The sequence below is a fragment of the Lepisma saccharinum genome, chromosome 27 (assembly GCF_977018435.1).
Source record: "Lepisma saccharinum chromosome 27, izLepSacc3.1, whole genome shotgun sequence".
NCBI classification, from domain to species: domain Eukaryota; kingdom Metazoa; phylum Arthropoda; class Insecta; order Zygentoma; family Lepismatidae; genus Lepisma; species Lepisma saccharinum.
Window position 1 is genome coordinate 28,643,636 of NC_139255.1, and position 19,777 is coordinate 28,663,412.

The 19,777-nt window shown below is 37.0% G+C and overlaps 1 protein-coding gene across 2 annotated transcripts in view; it reads right to left on the reverse strand.

The window, feature by feature from the left end:
• The window catches only part of Nsun2 (tRNA (cytosine(34)-C(5))-methyltransferase Nsun2), a 56,425-nt gene extending 36,897 nt beyond the window's left edge, over nucleotides 1–19,528 (reverse strand). For both annotated transcript variants that reach the window (XM_083113499.1, XM_083113498.1), the window contains exons 1-7: nucleotides 19,285–19,528; nucleotides 13,335–13,424; nucleotides 9,732–9,934; nucleotides 7,999–8,176; nucleotides 3,268–3,349; nucleotides 2,703–2,843; nucleotides 2,105–2,234 (exon numbers count right to left, since the gene is read on the reverse strand). In XM_083113499.1, coding sequence (XP_082969625.1) covers nucleotides 2,105–2,234; nucleotides 2,703–2,843; nucleotides 3,268–3,349; nucleotides 7,999–8,176; nucleotides 9,732–9,934; nucleotides 13,335–13,424; nucleotides 19,285–19,347 — 887 coding nt within the window. In that variant the 5' untranslated portion in view covers nucleotides 19,348–19,528. The remainder of the gene's footprint in view (nucleotides 1–2,104; nucleotides 2,235–2,702; nucleotides 2,844–3,267; nucleotides 3,350–7,998; nucleotides 8,177–9,731; nucleotides 9,935–13,334; nucleotides 13,425–19,284) is intronic.
• Between the last annotated feature and the right edge of the window lie 249 nt (nucleotides 19,529–19,777).

The following is a 19,777-nucleotide window of genomic DNA, read 5'->3' on the forward strand; positions in this document are numbered from 1 at the left end:
GTTTGAATTACCCTGCAAGTTATGCAATTTATGGAAAATTGATAAATTCTGCTGTAAATATTAGAGAAGGAAAAAATGGACCCCTTTTGCAGGAATACTCTGGTAACCTCATAAATGTTCTATTAGAAGAGTTATGTTTATTTTGTTTAATAAGTGCAGTTTTTAAATCAAATTTAGGATTATATTCATAATTTTAAAAACAAAACGTCATTTTATATACCACTTTTGATCCGATCTTTCACTGCTATAACATCGAAATTTTATATTGTTTATTGCTTTTGAACCCGAAACGGATTCTGTTTTTGTACCGAAATTTTTATTTTTTATTTACCAAAAATATGCACCTCTAATAATGATTAATATTGATATACGAAGAGGTACCCAAAAAAAAAAAACTGGAATCATAATGTTGCACGGATTACCGATGTAGTTACAACTTGTGCCGCTAGGTGTCATTAGTATGGGATATCTTGCATCAATCTGCAAGTTGGTATTATTCTGTGCTGAGCTGTTCGTTCGTAGTGTTGCATTGTTTGTGGTGTTGCGGCAAGAATCTGGCGATTTTTGAGTGATTGTTGAGATGGCAGACCACAAGGAGCAAAGGACCTGTGTTAAATTTTGTTTCTTGTTGGGAACAACGGCTGCTGACCGTTGTTATGCTTCGCCAAGCTTTTAATGAAGCTGCTTTGGGAAACACACAAGTCTACTAGTGGTTTTCCCGGTTCAAAGATGGTGACATGTCAACTGAAGACTTGCCACGGCCTGGCCGTCCTTCGACAGGCAGAAATGAAGAAAACATTGGAAAAGTTCGAAATGCCATTAATGAAGATTGTCAAAAGATCATCGAGCAAATTTCTGAAGAAGTGGAGTTGTCCTGGAGTACCTGCCAGTGCATTTTAACTGACGATATGAAGATGAGATGGGTGTCTGCTAAATTTGTGCCTCGCTTGCTGTCAGAGGAGCAGAGAAAGAATCGAGTGAATGTTTGTCGTGATTTGAAGGCGGAACTGCACAAGGACCCAAATTTTCTCAAACGAATTGTGACTGGGGATGAGTCTTGGTGCTATGGGTACGATCCTGAATCAAAACAAGCATCCAGCCAATGGAAGATTCCAAATTTACCATGTCCCTAGAAAGCACGTCAAGTTCGATACAATGTGAAAACAATGTTGATTTGTTTCTTTGATGTGAATGGGATTGTCCACAGGGAATTTCTTCCCCAAGGACAAACTGTGAACCAGCAATTTTACCTGAATGTCTTGAGAAGATTGCGTGAAAGTGTGCGACAGAATCGTCCAGAACTGTGGAGAAGTGGAATGTGGTTACTGCACCATGACAACGCCCCAGCCCACATGGCCATGTCAGTGAGACAGTTCTTGGCAAAGAACAACATGGTGCTTGTGCCCCATCCCCCGTACTCACCCGATTTAGCACCCTGTGACTTTTTTTTGTTCCCGCGGATGAAGAGGAATGTGAAAGGGAAGTGATTCCATGACGTCAATGAGGTCAAAGACATTACGGACAAAACTTTGAAGAGTATTGTGCCAGAGGAGTTTCGAAACTGTATTCAACAGTGGGAAAAACGTTCGGACAATTGCATTAAAGCACATGGGCAATACTTTGAAGATGACTAGAGTAGACATGCTTACCTGAATGTACCTACATGTACATGTACGGTCAAAATAAAACAAGGTGACAAAATTCAGTTGTTGTTTTTTGGGTACATCCTCGTATAGCACAAAACTTGGGGGAAAAAAACATTGCACTATATGGACAGATGTTGCTATTTCTAGATGATGACCTGTATCGGGTATGGTGCGGGGCACACCCAGCTATAATTCCACTTAGGTCTAATAATGCATATGTGGTTAGGTTAAGGAGAGCCAGGTTTTGAACTCTTGAGCATTAAGTTTTGGAATTTGTCGCAAGCTGGGTGTGCCTTGCACCAGACTCGACCTGCATCAACTTGTTTCACTTCCAATTCTTTTCTGTCAAACTACCAATTCTAAAGCCTTATCCAGGTAGAATACATTTCACTTTTATCCATGTCTTAATATGTAGCATACAGCTTACATACACAAATGCATAAACATGGAAAACATACCCATGTAGATTATTTCCATTTGCTGCATTCCACTTTTGCCACACGTCAGGATTCTTCCTCAAGGTTCCGTCCCCTGAGCAAGGCACATCACACAAAATTCGATCAAATTTCAACACTCCTTTGTTACCATCTGAAAGGAAATAAAAATAAAAGACTGAAGTAACACATCGAGACATGAATTAAAAGACTACGATAAATTTAAGTAGAAATTATGAGAACAGCAAGCTTGATCATATTATTAATAGTACTAAGCTGATAACTCTTATCAGAAACCACCAGAATCAATCACAAATTCCATGAATTGTACAATATGTGAAATTAATAACAAATTACAGTACAGGAAACAATGGGTTCCAATCAGAACACATCTAAGAAACTATAAGGACTAATGACTAACTGATTACAATAAATATAACTGTTAAAAACACTAAAAAAACACACAAACAGCATGTGTGTTTTTCAGTGCTTTAACAAATATGTTGTTGATCTGAATGTTCGCCTACCTATACCCTGACACACACCTTTCCCTTCCCCATCAACCACAATGTATAATTCCACAATTTGATAACGCGTCAAGAAAATATCAATATGTACCTACCATCTTTTGTGACTGTGAAATTTGGCATCACCGATGAATCATGATTTGTTATCACAATGCAAGGACTCTGCAGTCTCTTCGCTTGATGAACCAGCATGTAGCACCTCTTGTTGTCAATATCATTGGCAACCACAAATCCTTCTGAAATAGTTATAAAATAATAATAAAAGCAAAACTAAAGCAAGACCAGGAATCTACTTCTACTATTAATAAAAATAATATAGATGGACTGATATGAAATTTTGGACAACACTGATAAAGTACCAATATAAAGTTTGCTGATATCCAATATTCTACAGATTCAATAAAAAAAATTACACATGTTCCATGAAGAATATGTATACTTTAAAGTGTTTACAATGGAACCTCAAATGTATATTCCTGGATATCACATTTTTCTTGATTACGCATTCAACTTTAATGACCCCAACATAGCAAAAAATGTTATAAGTTTTCCTAGATTTTACATTTCCCCACATTTTACGATCATTGTTCTCTGAAAAATGTAAAATCAAGGTTCCACTGTACTTAACAAGATAACTGCAATGTGTTTTGTCTTAGTTACCAGGTAGTTTTCCTTCCTCTTCATGTAGGAGCTCTATTAACTGGGCAGTTTTGGAGCCTGGAGCAGCACACATGTCTAATATCTACAAGAAAAGTGAGTGTAAGAAAACATAGCATCATTTTGATGTAATTATTTAATGTAAATCTCAATAATATTTGAGCAGCTTGGGGGTAAAACTTGATAATCCACAAAAGCATGGAATTGAAGAAATTCAAAAGTTGCCCAACACAACAGTTTATGGGTTACACAGATGTTTCCATGTATTTCTATCACTGGCCTGAAGGAACTTCATTCACTGTTGTGCAGCAACTGCATCCAATATTAACTAAGCTTTGAACACATTTACTCCAAAGCCACTCAATTTTCATCACCAAAAAAAGGTAGATGAACAGCAAAAGGATTGAAAGATAACTTAAAATAGAGGAAACCATGCTTAGGCACACATATTGATAGTAAAAAAAACAAAAAAAACAGGATAACTCACTGTATTTTGGAAATTCAGAATATACACTGCTCTCCATAAATTAAGCAACAAATGGTGATCATCCAATAGAATCAAACACAAGGCCAGAGGGTGTACATATTTTATTTGTAACGAAAGTGACAGTTGTCTGACACTAATAAGGGATATGATCCCTAACGCATTCGTTGCTTTCTTTCAGCGTGTCCACCAGTCTTCTTCTCTTTTCTCCAACTGTTTTCCCTTTTACCTCACATTTTCTTGTTGTTGCTTAATTTCTGGAGGGCAGTGTAAAATTACCTTTTGGTGTTATTATGGTGAATAATATCTCAAACTAGATATGAATGCTATACACTTATTATACAAAGATTTCCATCTTTAGAGGCATATTCATAATCTTCACTTTCTTTTGTCTATGTGAAAGGAAGGGAATGGATGATATTCAGTGAATAACTTCCCTACAATTCATTGTGCCATATTTTAGGCAGAGATCAAATCCTGCATTGAAAATATGCCAGGTAAGGATTGTGCGTATCGTGATTCATGGTATGGTTATCATCATCATATAAGGAATGTGTACATTTATTTTCCGAAGCCCTGCAGAAGACATGAAAAGTGTGTAAAGTGATGAAACACAAATTTTCTCACTGTAAGAAGGCTTATCATATGCTTTCCTTAACACAAGCAAATCTGTTTGCCCGATTTCTTCCCAGAGTACACTGTGTGATAACATCTAGTTGAATATCATCCATTTATACAGTTTATTAGTCTTTAACCTTGCTTTATGCATGCCATTTTCTACAACATATTCCATAACAAGATATGCATGCTCCTATGCATACCAATGCCAAACAATAATATCTCCATCATATATATCAATCTATAGAGGCACATATTTTTGGTAAATGAAAAAGCAAAATTTCGGTACAAAAACAGAGTCAATTTCGGGTTCAAAAGCAGTAAATAAAATGAAATATCGCTGTTATAGCAGTGTAAAAGCAGCATATACAATAACATTTTGGTTTAAAAAATGTGAATACAATCCCAAATTTGATTTAAAAACTGCACTATTACACAAAATAAAAATATCCCTTCTAATAGCACATTAAATCATTACCAGAATATTACGTTTATTCCTGTACAAAGGGGTCCATTTTTGCTTCTCAAATATTTGCAACAGAATTAATCAATTTTCCGTGAATTGCATAACTCACAGGATACTTCAGACTTCAGAAAATGTCGCGTTGGTACATAAATGGTAAATTTCATGTTTAAGAGTCTATTTCGCATTTAGCAGTTCATTTCGTATCATTCGTGACAAAGCGTGACCTTTCAGAAACATGAAAAATTAACATTACAATGTGATATTTCACATTTAGTGTTTTCGTCAAAAATGAAATATGCATGCCTCTATCAATCTACATACAAGCATATATGTATACAATTACACACATTTTTTGTTGTTTTTTTTTCTTTCTGCAATACAGTGCAAACTTGATTATACATTCTAAAGAACATTGTGGCAAAAGAACATGCAAGAATATGTATATGTATATGGAAACATGTAGATATCTGGTAACAAAAAATCAAGTTTTCATTGCATTTCAGATGCATTAAACAGATCATCAAACTCAAGCTACAATCTGTCATAGCTCATATCTCCTATATTTTCCTTTACTTATCTTTGTTAGAATTAGTAAATGTCCACTTAGCAGTTTCATTTTTAAAGCAGAGCCTACTGCAATTCATTGATTGATTTCCTTTATTTTACTTCGCCTTTTGTGCCACTTTTGGCTAATTTGCGAAGACGGTGATAAATTATGATATGATGAAATTGATGGCTATACATTCACAAACATCCATGCCCAGAATTCGAACCCGGGACCCCTGGCATCGCAGCATGATGTGCTAACCACTCTGCTACTTGGGCCGGCCTTACTGCAATCATCTGTTTGCATATATTAATTATGGAGGTGACAGACAACCATTGCAGTTTCTTGTAGCACATCTGCAATTTCTATACCGGATTATAAAATGTCAGTTGTTGATATTGCCAAATCTTATACTCAGGGTTAGAAAAAACAAAATAATTCCCTTTTTCTCAAGAGCCACTTCTTTTTTAAAGATGGTCTAAGAAAGCCATAAAGCTACACATTATGAAATCTGATCTTAAAACACTCAATTTATTAATTAATACAAGATTTGATTAAAAGTAATTAATTATTGCGCTGGACTGGCCTTCCCAAAGAAGGATCTACCAGTAACAATGTATACATTCAAATATATGGTTGACTACCATATGGGCACAGATTTTAAAATTTAGCTAACGACAGTGCAAAAATTTATAATGGCATATTTATTATTATAATTTCTTTATAATGGTATTTTTACTGTTTATTATTCTGATTTAATAATACACGTGATGCAGAAAACACACAAACATAAAAAATGTTCTCATTATTTTTTTAAAAAAAGGGTAATGGAAATTACCATAATAGACTTCAAAATATTAAAAAATATATATTTTTTTAGAAATAAATTTGAAAACTCAGACACCGAGTGAAATGTTTAGTGCCCACCCTTTATTTTTCTACCCCTGCTTATATTAGCACTTTATTAAAAACAGCAGAAATTTCAAATCACTCCACACCTAGTACATATATACCACAGCATGTGGTACCGTCACAAGACAATTGCAGCTGTTAAGGACTAACATGCCGAAACCCCTAAATCCATGAGAAACCAACTCGCATCATGTACTATGTCTTCATTCTTACCATTATGACTTTTCTGACAAATATAAATTTACAGGAATATTAGAGCATGCTTTGATAATTATAATAGGTAATAATACCCTATGGTTAGAGGCACATATTTTTGGTAAATAAAAAAGCAACATTTCTGTACAAAATCTGAGTCAATTTCAGGTTCAAAAGCGGTACATAAAATAAAATATCGGTGTTATAGTGGCGAAAAAATGAATGAAAAGTGGTATATAAAAAGTAGAGATGGGACGATATGAAATTTTGGCCGATACCGATAAAGTACCGATATAAAATTTACCGATACCGATAACCGATATTCTACCGATCCGATATAAAATTAGAAATGGTCCTGGAAGAACCTGAAAGGTTCATTGACCTCCTTAAAAATGTGTGTTTCAAAGTGACTGCAGTGCAAGAGAAATTGCATATTTAGACATTTACTTTTTAAAAAAGTAGGGCATGGAGATTATCCATAAAAATTACAACAAAAATGGCAGAATTTTGCACTAAACTATCAGATATTATCGATATATCGGATCGGTAAAATAATCGGTAATTTTACCGATAAACCAATATGCTTATATCGGCCAATACCGATAGAGTACCGATTAATCGGTCCCATCCCTAATAAAAAGACATATTGGTTTTAAAATTGTGAATATAATCCTAAATTTGATTTAAAAACTACACTTATTCCACAGAATTAACATTTCACTTCTAATAGCACATTTATGTAGTTAGGAGAGTATTAAGTTTATTTCTGTGTAAAGGAGTCCATTTTTGCTTCTCCAATATTAACAGCAGAATTAATCAATTTTGAGGGAATTGCATAACTCTCAGAAGGTGTCGCGTCGGTGAATAAACCCTGAATTTCGTGTTTAAGAGTTAATTTCGCTTTTTGCAGTTCATTTCACATTATTTCGTAACAAAATATGGTCACAAAATGCATCTCACACCTTTCAAAAACATGAAAAATTAACACTACAATGTTTTTTTTTTAAAATTTCTTTTTTTCATTAAAAACAAAATATGCATGCCCCTACCTATGGTGCAACAGCCCATGAGGTCCAGGACCTGCCTATCTGCCTACAGACTCACGGTCTCACTCCCACATGTTTCAGCAGAGGTGGGAATCACTCAACCAGTTACGGGGTGACGTGTGGTCAGCATGATGAATCCCCAGTCATCGTCGTAGATTTTCATGATCGTGTTATGCTACTGATTCATAGTTCCCAATTTCTTCATGATGATGGGTGGCTACTGGTGCCATACACAGGCCGAAATCTTAGGAGTTGTTGCGCTTTCCCCAGGAGACTCGAACCTGCACATCATGTCCGGTAGCTGGAGTCCCAAGCATTACACCTTAGACTGTACGGCGTGACTTTGATAACTATGACAACCGTAATTTTCTCACGACTGTAGAATAGCTTAGTTTCATCATGTGATAATGATTTGATAAAGTAAGAGCACAAAAAAAAAACATGAATAGAAAAAATTAATAATTACCTTGTGATGAGGCTTCACATCCAGCACCAAGGGAGGAATCATGCTTACAGCCTCCTGGCGGCTTATATTTCCACATTCAGTCTCTGACACAAGGAAATTATGAAGCCTAAAATAGGCCTCCGATCGACGAATATCCTTCCTAGTTAGCTGTAATTGCCATGCCAGTTTATCAGGGTACCTGCAATGGATTTCAACGAATGATGCAAAATATATCAATCATTAATGCTACAAAGATGTGTTAACAAGAAAACACATTTACTTAGCAAATGTCAAATTTTAGCAAATTTTAATTCACTGTAAAACAAAATGATTTTTTTGTATTTTGCAAAAGATATGCTAGTTTAAAGGCAGGGGGAATAGGTTATGTCCAGCCAGACGCGAGGACCCTAAACTGTTCCTTTCCCAAAGACCTTTTCCCGTGGTGAGCTGGGGAGAGGGAGAGTGCGCTGGAAGGTCGTAGGAGAAGAAAACTTAGCAGTACACTTATTGGAGTATTATTTTACTTGTTTTCTTGAGAGTATCAAACTTCAGATGACACAGAAAAACACATGAACAGAAAGAGGACTGGTTAAGGATTTGATTGGCAGGTGGAGAAGTCAAGACTTCCAATTGATTATCCGTAACTTGAAGTTGAAGTTGTATTTTTTTTTCCTCTCAATAAGGAATACACGAGATTCTGAAAATTATTATTCATCATATTTTTCAAACATTATAACTAAATTAATAATCAACTTTAAAAAATGCTTCCACTTGCAACATACTCATACTCTCTCTCACCTTTTTTTTCTTCTTCCCAATAGCAATGTCCATTCCGATGATATTGAAAGAAATGGACACCTGGTGCGAAACCGTCACTCTTCACCTTACATTGAAATGTTTGTTATTGCTAAGAACCCGAAATTTTCTAGCCCCCACCCAATTTAAAGTTACCCCCCAAAAAAAGTTGTCAAAAATTATATCCAGCTAATTCTTAGTCTCTTGTACTTACTGCACAACTTTTTATGTTTCTCTTAAACAACTCAATCTAGATTTCAGTTGTGCTGTAGCTTTCAATGCCAAGTTAAATGCATGCTCTCGTTGTTGTACAGGGTCATCGAGAATGATTGCCGGAATTTTAAACTGTTATTATAAAATAACTATTTAATGGATATACACGTGTGAAGTCTTAAAATGTTCAGAAAAGTTTAAAGTTTAGTGTGACCTTGAGGCTTAAAACAGTGCATGCACGGGAGCACCTTAAAGATAGGGTTGCTGCACCAACTGCAACTAACTCTGGACACAATTCAGAAGACGTGGCAGAGGATTGAATACCGTCTAGACATCACCAGAGCTACAAATGGTGCCCGTATTGAAGTGTACTAAGGTGAGTCTAAAACTTTAAACTTTGCTGAACATTTTAAGATGCCACACGTGTATATCCATTAAATACTTCTTTTATAATAACAGTTTAAAATCCCGGCAATCATTCTCGATGACCCTTTATAAAGGAATAGCATTGAGAATATACTCTGATGTGGTGTAAATAAACCAATGAAGTTTAACTACACTTAATTCATGCAAGTCAATAGTGGGTATGGATTAACAGAGTAGAATCAGAATCACAGAAATGTGTCCCCACTGAATGTCGAAGACATGAACCCTTGATTACAGTGACATGTTACTGTTTTGTCTCCTCACACCAAGAGTTTTTATCAACTCTTAGACTGAAAAAGAAAAGTTAAAAATTCACTTACCAAGGCAAAGAAACTGGTTTGAGCTTCTCATCTTCACTTGCCCCATCCCCAGATAATATCTCCTTGAAATACTGTCCTTCTACGATTTTCAACATGGTCTTGGCCTGAGACTTGTAACATGTTATCCGAAAGGCTGTTGGAAGGCTTGTCCTGAGGAAATCCATGAATTGTGGCCACTCTGCCTCTGGGCAGATCTTCTGTGCCTAAAAATAAAATGACGAAAATGTTACAAATACAGAGTTGCAGTTTTGCCACGTTCCACGAACATTTTCACTCCGTTAATTAAAAATCTGTATAAAATCGGTTTCGGAATGTGAATTGAGAATGACTGGGTGGCCACTCTAGGACCATAATAAAATTCAAGTATATAATTCATGTTGAACTTTCCAAAAATTCAAGGGTAGAAGCAGATGTTTTCTCTATTTCAACGTTATGTATTACCCCCCCCCCCCCCCCACCTCCCATACACATACACACAAAAAATATATTAGCAATAATTTGTGACTGTGAGATTCCAATGTATCCAAATATTCTTAATTCAATGGTATATACATTTAAAATTAATTTAAGGCATAGAGCTTACATTTGCTATCACTCATACTTGAAACACATCTACCAATGCAGGCCACAAATGTTACGGGCTACAATAATGTACGAAAAATTGTTAATTGTACAAGAATTTCAAACTCAAATTTATTTAATCAACTTCAAGATATCTTGCAATAATCTTCCGTTGGTCTGATAATTTGTTCTGCAAAAGACACTAACAAAATTTGTTCTGCAAAAAATAAATAGGAGAGAATTCGGTTTTACATTCCACTCAACTTTGTTTTCCTTCTTCGATAAAAATAAAAGCTAAACTGTGAAATACCTTTAAATTCAATGGGATTTGGATTAACAAAATTGCAACATGTCTACTGAGAAAAATTCACGCAGAATGCATGCATAATTTCTGGAATTCCCGGTGAGTAGTCATCCTGATTGATGGATTTAAACAGATGCAAAGAGTTTCAAAACAAGTCCCATATTGTAAATGTAGGATTACCCAATACTGAGAAAAAGTTTTTTTCACAAAATTGATAAGAACAGTTTTTCGACTAATTTTAAAAACCTGAAAATTAAGAATTGGGCTTAAATCCTTTCTGCCTGCACCATATTAAAATGTTATGACGATCTGAGCACATGCTTTTTATTTATAGAATTTCAAAGAGAGTTGTCATCATCAAAAGTGCGAAAAAACCGGCACTTTTTTGTTCTCACGACAAAAAATAGAAGGCATACTGGAAAAAAAAATTGGTTAGCAGAGATTAACATAGAACTGAATGAGCTAAATTTTGATGTAGGTTTACTGGTTAATATTTAATTGAAGTTCGAACTTGAGTATTAATAATTTCTAATCCGCCAATAAACCAAACCTTCCTAGCTTACCAATGAAAGCAGCCTTCCTTGTCCACGATGACAGTAAATGAATGGATATCAAAGTTTGGTTGACTGACGTGGTTTAATTTACTTCGCTTCTCTGCCACTTTAGGCTAATCATGAAGATGAAGATAAGTGATGATATAATGAAATTGATGACTGGATAGAGGTCTGCACGGGCTCGGGCCAGGCCCTCGGGCCTAGGCCCGGCCCGGCCCGCGGGCTGGACTCGGGCCAAAAATAACCAGAACTTCTCGGGCTCGGGTCGGGCCCGGGCCTCGTGGCTATTTTGTTAGCGAATATTGTCATCGAAAAATAATTTTTAATTATTGAAATTATGGTTTACTTCGAGAATGAGAATAGGAGCACGAAGTACAACAGTGCCCATTTTTTTTTTCAAATGCTGAATTGGAAAGTTGAATGTTTTCGGGCTCGGGCCGGGCTCATGTTTACTTATTATCGGACTCGGGTCGGGTTCGGGTTTCATTTCCTCGGGCCGGGCCGGACTCGGGCCTTACAATTTAGGCCCGTGCAGACCTCTATGACTGGACACTACAAAGAACATCCATACCCATGACAGGATTCAAACCCGGGATCTCTGGTGTCACAGCATGATGTGCTAACCACTCGGTCTGGGAAGGCAGAAATCATTCCCCAAAAAATGTGAAGTAAATAATCACTAAGACTCAGACTAACACTCAGCCTCCTAATTGGCACAGTGGTAGTGTTGTTGCCTTGTAATCAAGGGGTCCCAGGTTTGATACCCGATGGAGGCACGTAGTGGTTCGGATTCCACTTTAAACTGTAGGTCCAGTCCCGATTAGCTTTTCTGTGCATAAACTGGACTTAAAACAACAAATTAATCAATCCGACTAACACTCACTAAGAGACATAATTAGAAATTTAACCATGTAAAAAAATGTCTGTGCACCCTTCGGAATTAAACAATCGAAACTTAGGCCACAAAATATTCAGAAGCAATGATTGAACACATGCAGTTTTAACATAGTTTGATCTCTATTCATGCCTGTATTGTCATAGTGATTACTTACTGCATATTTTACGGAGAATTGTGTTGTTTTTTCTCATTTGTTATAATATAGGAACAACTTTGTGAGCAGCCTTTTGTTCACTGTCATCTTGGATACAGATTGCTGATGCTATCTTCATGGACCTTAAAAGGGTTTTCTGCTTATGACCTGTTACTGCATTTTGAGCTATTTAGTTTCCATATTATATCATAACTGCATTTTGAGCTATTTAGTTTCCATATTATATCATAAATACCACCTCCGTGGCCGTGCGGTCCAAGGCACCTTGCTTTGGATGGCAGCTGCGGGATGGTATGGGTTCAATCCCGGGTTCAGTCTACGGGAATTTTCTGCCTGTGGCAACCCACCATCGTGAGGAATTTGGGGAGCTACGAGTGAGTAGCGTAATCCGGTTTCGAAAATCTCCTACAACGGCTGGGGTTTCGATGTGCTGACCCCACGTCACCCCATTACCGGCTGAAGAACTCCACACATCTAGGTAGGATTGTGGAGGGAGACTGGGAAGTTGGGAGATAGGACAAGGGCCTAAGGATGTTGCGTGCTGTTGATTATTATTACATCATAAAAATGTTTAGGCTACAGGTTTTGGATATATATGGAAAAGATGCAGGCTTTCATAGTTAGGTTAGGTGAATCACATTATATATAAATATATAAAACATGACCCACTTAACATACATGCATGTGTGGGGCAAAGTCCAATTACTGTCACTAGGTGGCAACACTGGCAGGTTGAGCTACTATAAATAGTTTATTTTACTAGGAATTAATGTTTTTATATTTCACACATTGCCAATATTTTGTAAGTTAAATCACTCACACTAACCATAAAGAATAACATGGAAACATAAAGATTAGAATTTTATTATTATAAAAAGCTATGGAAATAGTTAATGTATTATTTAACCTTGAAACCAGGAACCTAACTGCATTGAAATTTCAAACTTACATCCACAATCAATTCCAATATTCTACATGAGTTTCTAATGCTCCTTTTAAAAATGTGAAAATCATTTGGAGCAGTTGCCTACATCTAAGGCAAATGAATCTAATTTTGTTCTTATCAATGTCTGTGTGTGTGTTCTTCCACATAATGCACATTGGCAAAATAGTGGTTGACGATACAACTTACCTTATAATACTTCTCAAAGTCTGCATTTTCTTTTACTATGTCTTCATAAGAGACACGAGGTGCATCTGCCCTTTTTCCTTGCTGTTTATTCTGGAATGAAGAAAGCAAAATTCAGCAGTATCAAGCACATTGTAAATATAAATAATAAAACCAGACTAAACAAACTAATCTATTTATAGCAATTAGTAGCCGATTGATAAGCATGCTGACAAGCTGAGAAAAATAAAGCATATTATCTTAGTCTTACCAGATAAAGAAAAAGGTACCCTTGACACACTGTATCCCCTAGAGAAAGTCAAATACTTTGCATCGTTTGTGAATGTTTTCCATTATTATTAGCCCACAGAGATTTCTTATTGTGAAATAAAGTATGTTTGTTAACTTGTGAAGCATGACAGCCTGAAGGATTTGGGGAAGTGAATATATCACACAACACGACATTCCATAACAGCAGTTATAATTTTACGTCCCTAGGTTAGGAGGGTAATGGTTCCGATTGTGTTATGCCCTTTTTCAAAATCTCGTAGCACAAACACTAACTATCGTAGGACTTTGGCAATCATTGTCACACGAAATTTGAACCTTTCCTAAAGTATTTACCAGTGTTTAGATTTAGGAAAAGTATTTGTTAGTGTTGAAAAAAATACTTTAAAAATACCTTATACAACAATGTCTCCTCCCGAAAGGCAAGGCATTCTACGATCATGGAAGCATGTTGATTTTCATTGAGCATGCAGTGTTTCCAACGTTTCTTAACCAAAAAAATACAAACATAGTTAAAATGCTTTGAACCATTGACGATAGCCCCAAGACACATTAAGTAAGGTTAGGTTAGGTTTAGTTAGGTTAGGCAAACAGTTAAAATAAGTGTAACTAGTTAGGTTAGGTTTAGTTACGATAGGCAAACATTTAAAATTTGTTTATGTTTGCCTAACCTAACTGAACCTAACCTTACATAATGTTTCTTGGGGCTTTTGTGAATGGTGCAACGGATTTTAACTATGTTTGTATTTTTGGTTGCAAAAACAGAAAGTTGGAAACACTGCATACCCAATGACCAGAGACAAACCACAATCACAACGTGCCATGATCTAAGAAGGTGTACGTACGTAGGAAAGGCTATTGTGTGTCGGAGAATTAATTTTCAACAAAAATAATAGGTAAATTTCTTATATCCGGAAAATGGATTTCTTCAAATTTACAGGAGAAATTACTTACCGAATGCAGTTTCTTTATAGTTGTGGAAGTTCGGGGAAGTGTTTTCTCGCATCGTTCATTGAATTTTGCTGGTAAATCATCTATTTTTCGATATAAATTTGTGACCGATGCACGAAAGCTGTTACATCCATTTCCTTCCAGCTGAATGTTGCTTGTATGTGATGACATAATCACAGTCAATGCCGGTCAGTGTTTCCAAACTCGTGTTTTTGTAACTGAAGAAGGTACGTTTCCGCAAATGGTTTGTGGGGCTACATAGGTATTTTTGGGTGGAGTGGGGTGGAAACACTGCATGTCGAGTATGGTAGTGAAACTGACCGCCATTTTGCATGTTACCAAAGCCAAAAGAAACGAAGAAAACTTACTCGATATGTCGCAAATAGAGCTCATTTCGGTAAATTTCATGTATGGGACAGACGGCTGAAATTTGCTAGTTCATTTAATTTGAATATTTGTACTTACATATTCTGCATTGAGAAACATTGCTGAAGGTGGCATTTTGTTTATTTCACGGAAATAAGCTCTATTTGCGACATATCGAGTAAGTTTTCTTCGTTTCATTTGCCTTCGGTAACACACAAAATGGTGATCACAGTTTCACTACTGTACTTGGCATGCAGTGTTTCCACTCAACTGCACCCAAAAATACCTACGTAGCCCAACAAACCATTGACGTATAGCCAGACGGACCATTTCTGGTTAGGTTAGGTAGGGTCACGTATAGGTTACAATAGTTAAGAATTGGTTTTGAAAAAAATATGCGTAGCCCTACACACCATTCTCGCATAGCCCCACGAAATATTGACACAGCCCCACAAACCATTTGCGGAAACGTACCTTCTTCAGGTACAAAAACACGTGTTTGGAAACACTGACCAGGATTACGTCATCACACACAGGCTACATCACCTGGAAGTAAATGGATGCAAGAGTTTTCGTGCATCGGTCACACATTTATATCGAAAAATATATGATTTACCAGCAAAATTCAATGAACGATGCGAGAAAACACTTGGTAAATTTCTCGTATCGGACAAACAGCTGAAATTTCCTAATTTTCTTTATTTCGATATTCGTACTTACGTATTCTGCATTGACGAACATTGCTGAAGGTGACATTTCGCTTATTTCACCGAAAATAGCTATATTTGCGACATATAGAGTAATTTTTCTTGCTTGCTCCTTCTTGCTTCTTCCCTTCCGTAACACGGGAAATGGCCGTCACAGTTTCACCACCATAGTCCATATGCAATGTTTCCACCCCACCTAGCGTAGAAAGTGCAAGATCGGCACAATTGCTCATTATTTACCGGTGAGGAGGAAAGTCGGAAACGTGTTCGGGAATGTAGTTTTGATCCATTTTAATGCGAATGCATGTTGTTTTCTACTAAAATCTATTTCCGACGAGCTATTGCTGCTGCCGCCATTTGCTTTCTGCAGGAGAGCACAATACACTCTATTGCTGCTGCTAGAAGCCGATGTTGTCCGAATGTCGGAAACGTGTTCGGGAATGAAGTTTTGATCCATTTTAATGCGAATGCATGTTTTTTTCTACGAAAATCTATTTCCGAGGAGCTATTGCAGCTGGCGCCATTTGCTTCCTGCACGGGAGCACAATACACGCGATTGCTACTGCTAGAAGCCAATCTTGTCCGTATATGCTAAATTGAACGAAAGAAGTGCTAATGGAACCTAACCTAACAGGCCTAACCTAACCTAGTAGGCTTACCTCGTCCCCGCGATGGTCCGTGGGGCTATCGTGAAATTTTGGGCTAACGTCAATGGTTTTTTGTTCTATCCGTGGATGGTTTGTGAGAAATAAGGATCAACAGTAAGTACTCGTTAATGTAAGAAATATACATTATTTTGTATATGCTAAATTGAACGAAAGAAGTGCTAATGGAACCTAACCTAACAGGCCTAACCTAACCTAGTAGGCATACCTCGTCCCCGTGATGGTCCGTGGGGCTATCGTGAAATTTTGGGCCAAAAATTCACGATAGTCCCACGGACCATCGCGGGGACGAGGTATGCGTACTAGGTTAGGTTAGGCCTGTTAGGTTAGGTTCCATTAGCACTCCATAATAGCGCGTATAAAGGAAAAAAGTAATCCATGTTAATGTAAGAAATATACATTATTTTGTATATGCTAAATTGAACGAAAGAAGTGCTAACGGAACCTAACCTAACAGGCCTAACCTAACCTAGTAGGCATACCTCGTCCCCGTGATGGTCCGTGGGACTATCGTGAATTTGGGCCAAAAATTCACGATAGTCCCACGGACCATCGCGGGGACGAGGTATGCCTACTAGGTTAGGTTAGGCCTGTTAGGTTAGGTTCCATTAGCACTCCATAATAGCGCGTATAAAGGGAAAAAAGTAATCCATGTAAAGGAAAAAAAGTAATCCATGTTACCGTAACGTATATTCTATTTTGAACTACATGTAATTGTTAGCTAATATGATAACAGGTTAGTGAAATACAAATTACCATTTCCAACTTTCTTCTGTTGAAACACTTAATATTAACACTAAAAATGGAAAAAACACTTTTGAACTACATGTACATCAACTGTCTTATATGAAAACACTTGATATGAACAATAAGTAAGGGAATAAAAACTTTTGAGCTATATGTAATTGATAGCACCTGCTTGCATAAAAAATTCGTGCACTCGACTGTCTAGTCCGAAGTTGGTCTTGAAGATGTACTCCGATAAATAGCCGGAGAACAAATATTTCCTTCGTCCAAAAGTTGACATGGACCGACGGACATTGCGCCATATGCGTTCTATGTTTTGAGAGTGTACTGGAACTTCATCACCCTGCATTCTTTGCAAGTTTTCTTGATGAACACGTCCGCTTGCTGGTGTGTCGACAAATTCCACGCTATGGTTAACTCTTAGATGTCTGTAGCCTGCTCCCTGTAAGTTTATGTATGCTCTCCAACAATCTGACATGATAGTTGTTCCGGGAAGTATGAATTGTCGTATTATATTTAGCAAAGTTTCTTCGTTTCGGTTTTCTACAGGAACCATGAAGAAGCGTTGATGGTTACCCCTTTCTATTCCTCCAAAGACCCATTGTCCTTCAATTGGACGTCCTCTCCTATAACGCATTTCTTTGTCTTGCCGAACTTAGCTTCATCAATTTCGACAATAGTTCCATGTCCTCCGATTGGTCTTGAATTTTCGATCACCCAGTCTTCACAAACTTGCCTACAGTGGTTTGACCAGTCCACAAACGCCTGATTAGAAATTTTAAGTTCAAATTGAACGAGAGCTAGCCTTGGGTTTGGCAAAAGGAGCCACAGTACACAAAATTGTACGATTTTCTCAACACTTAGTTTAGTTTGTCCTACAAAAGTTCCTAATCTTGCAGAACAAGTAAAACCACAGGGAACTCTTTTCCGCGTCATTCTGCCACGTCCTGCCACTCGCTTCGTACAGATAAATTTCCATTTACCTGTACGTAAAATGTGCAGCTTGCATGTGCTACCACATTTCTGACAGTCCATTTCTCCTTTCACAATACCATGCTGTAGTACAAAATCCACAACATCTTCAACCCCTTTCAATTGTACCACGCATCCTGCACACGTCATTTTCAACACGTTGATCACGTTCAAATTTAAACGTGTGACCAGTTACATAAACGCATGTTTGGAAACACTGGCCCGGATTACGTCATCACGCACAGGCTACATCCACCTGGAAGTAAATGGATGCAAGAGCTCTCGTGCAACGATGCAAGAGCTCTCGTGCAACGGTCACACATTTATATCGAAAAAAGATGATTAACCGGCAAAATTCAATGAACGATGCGTGAAAACACTTCCCCGAACTTCCACAAGTATAAAGAAACTGCATTCGGTAAGTACTTTCTCCTGTAAATTTGAAGAAATCTGTTTGTCCGATACGAGAAGTTTACCAAACACTTCCCCAAACTTCCACAAGTACAAAGAAACTGCATTCGGTAAGTAATTTCTCCCGTAAATTTGAAGAAATCCGTCTGACCCTTACGAGAAATTTACCCTTATTTCCGTAAAATAAGCGAAATGCCACCTTCCACAATGTTTCTCAATGCAGAATACGTTAGTACGAATATTGAAATTTAATAAACTAGCAATTTTCAGCCGTTTTCCGGAGAAATTTAACTCTTCTGTAAAAATGAAGAAATGTGTTTGTGGATAGTAAACTATTACCACCGTTTCTACTAATAAAAAGCAGCGAAAGTATTCCGAGAGGGTACTATTTACTTACGCGCGTCACACTTTGGGATCAAATATCTCCATTATTTGAGTTTACCGCGACCTAGAACCAATTTTATATTACATAAAAAATCGAAATCTTTGGATTAAAAATAAAATTGCCATAATTCTCGAGGAGGTACAGTGGGTTAACAACCCCAGAATAACCGGTCGGGAATTAAGATGCTCCAACTCAAAAAAGTAGCGAGTTAGCCTTAATATCTCAAATTATGTACAAACTATAGTTTGTGGGAAACACAGTACCTGTGTTCATGCGTTTGCCTTAAAATATAGTAGGGAAAATCAAGTAATACGTACTAAACGTGAACTGGTAGGGCCACGTGCATATACAAGCAGTGTAAATTTTGTGTTTAGGAAACTGCAAAGATATCCTCAGTAAGAACGTGGATGTAACTATGATCTTTATAAAAATTCAAGTGTATTTCGTGTACATTAAAAATTAATCACTTCAACATAACATACCTTGTTTCTTCTTTTCTCGGCGAAATTGTGGTCTTTATTTCTGTATCTCTTGCGCTTACCCATTTCTCTTCACAGTTTTGCACTATTGATCAGGGACACTTTAGTTCCCAGAAACAAGCACCAACTTATTTTCATTCATCTTTCACTTCATGCAAGTTGGTATCGTTGAAATAATAAGTGTAAAACAAGAACGCTAGGCAAGCACGACAGACAGGTATTTTCCACAGATTATGGGATTCACTATATGGATTGGATGCAATGGAAATTCAAAATCATTGCCTGGCAAATTGTCCACGAGCCATGACTACTTTTAAAATTCCTTTAATTTTTCTTGAATCCTACGTGTTGGGTTTTTACGTAAGCTTACGTCTTGTCAAAGTATTTAAAAAAAATCTATATAGTAGACTGTATGGGCGTATTTTCTTGAATTAAAAATAATTTCAAAGTGAAGTTTCTGGACACCCACGATGCCTTTTTCGAACACTTATCGCCC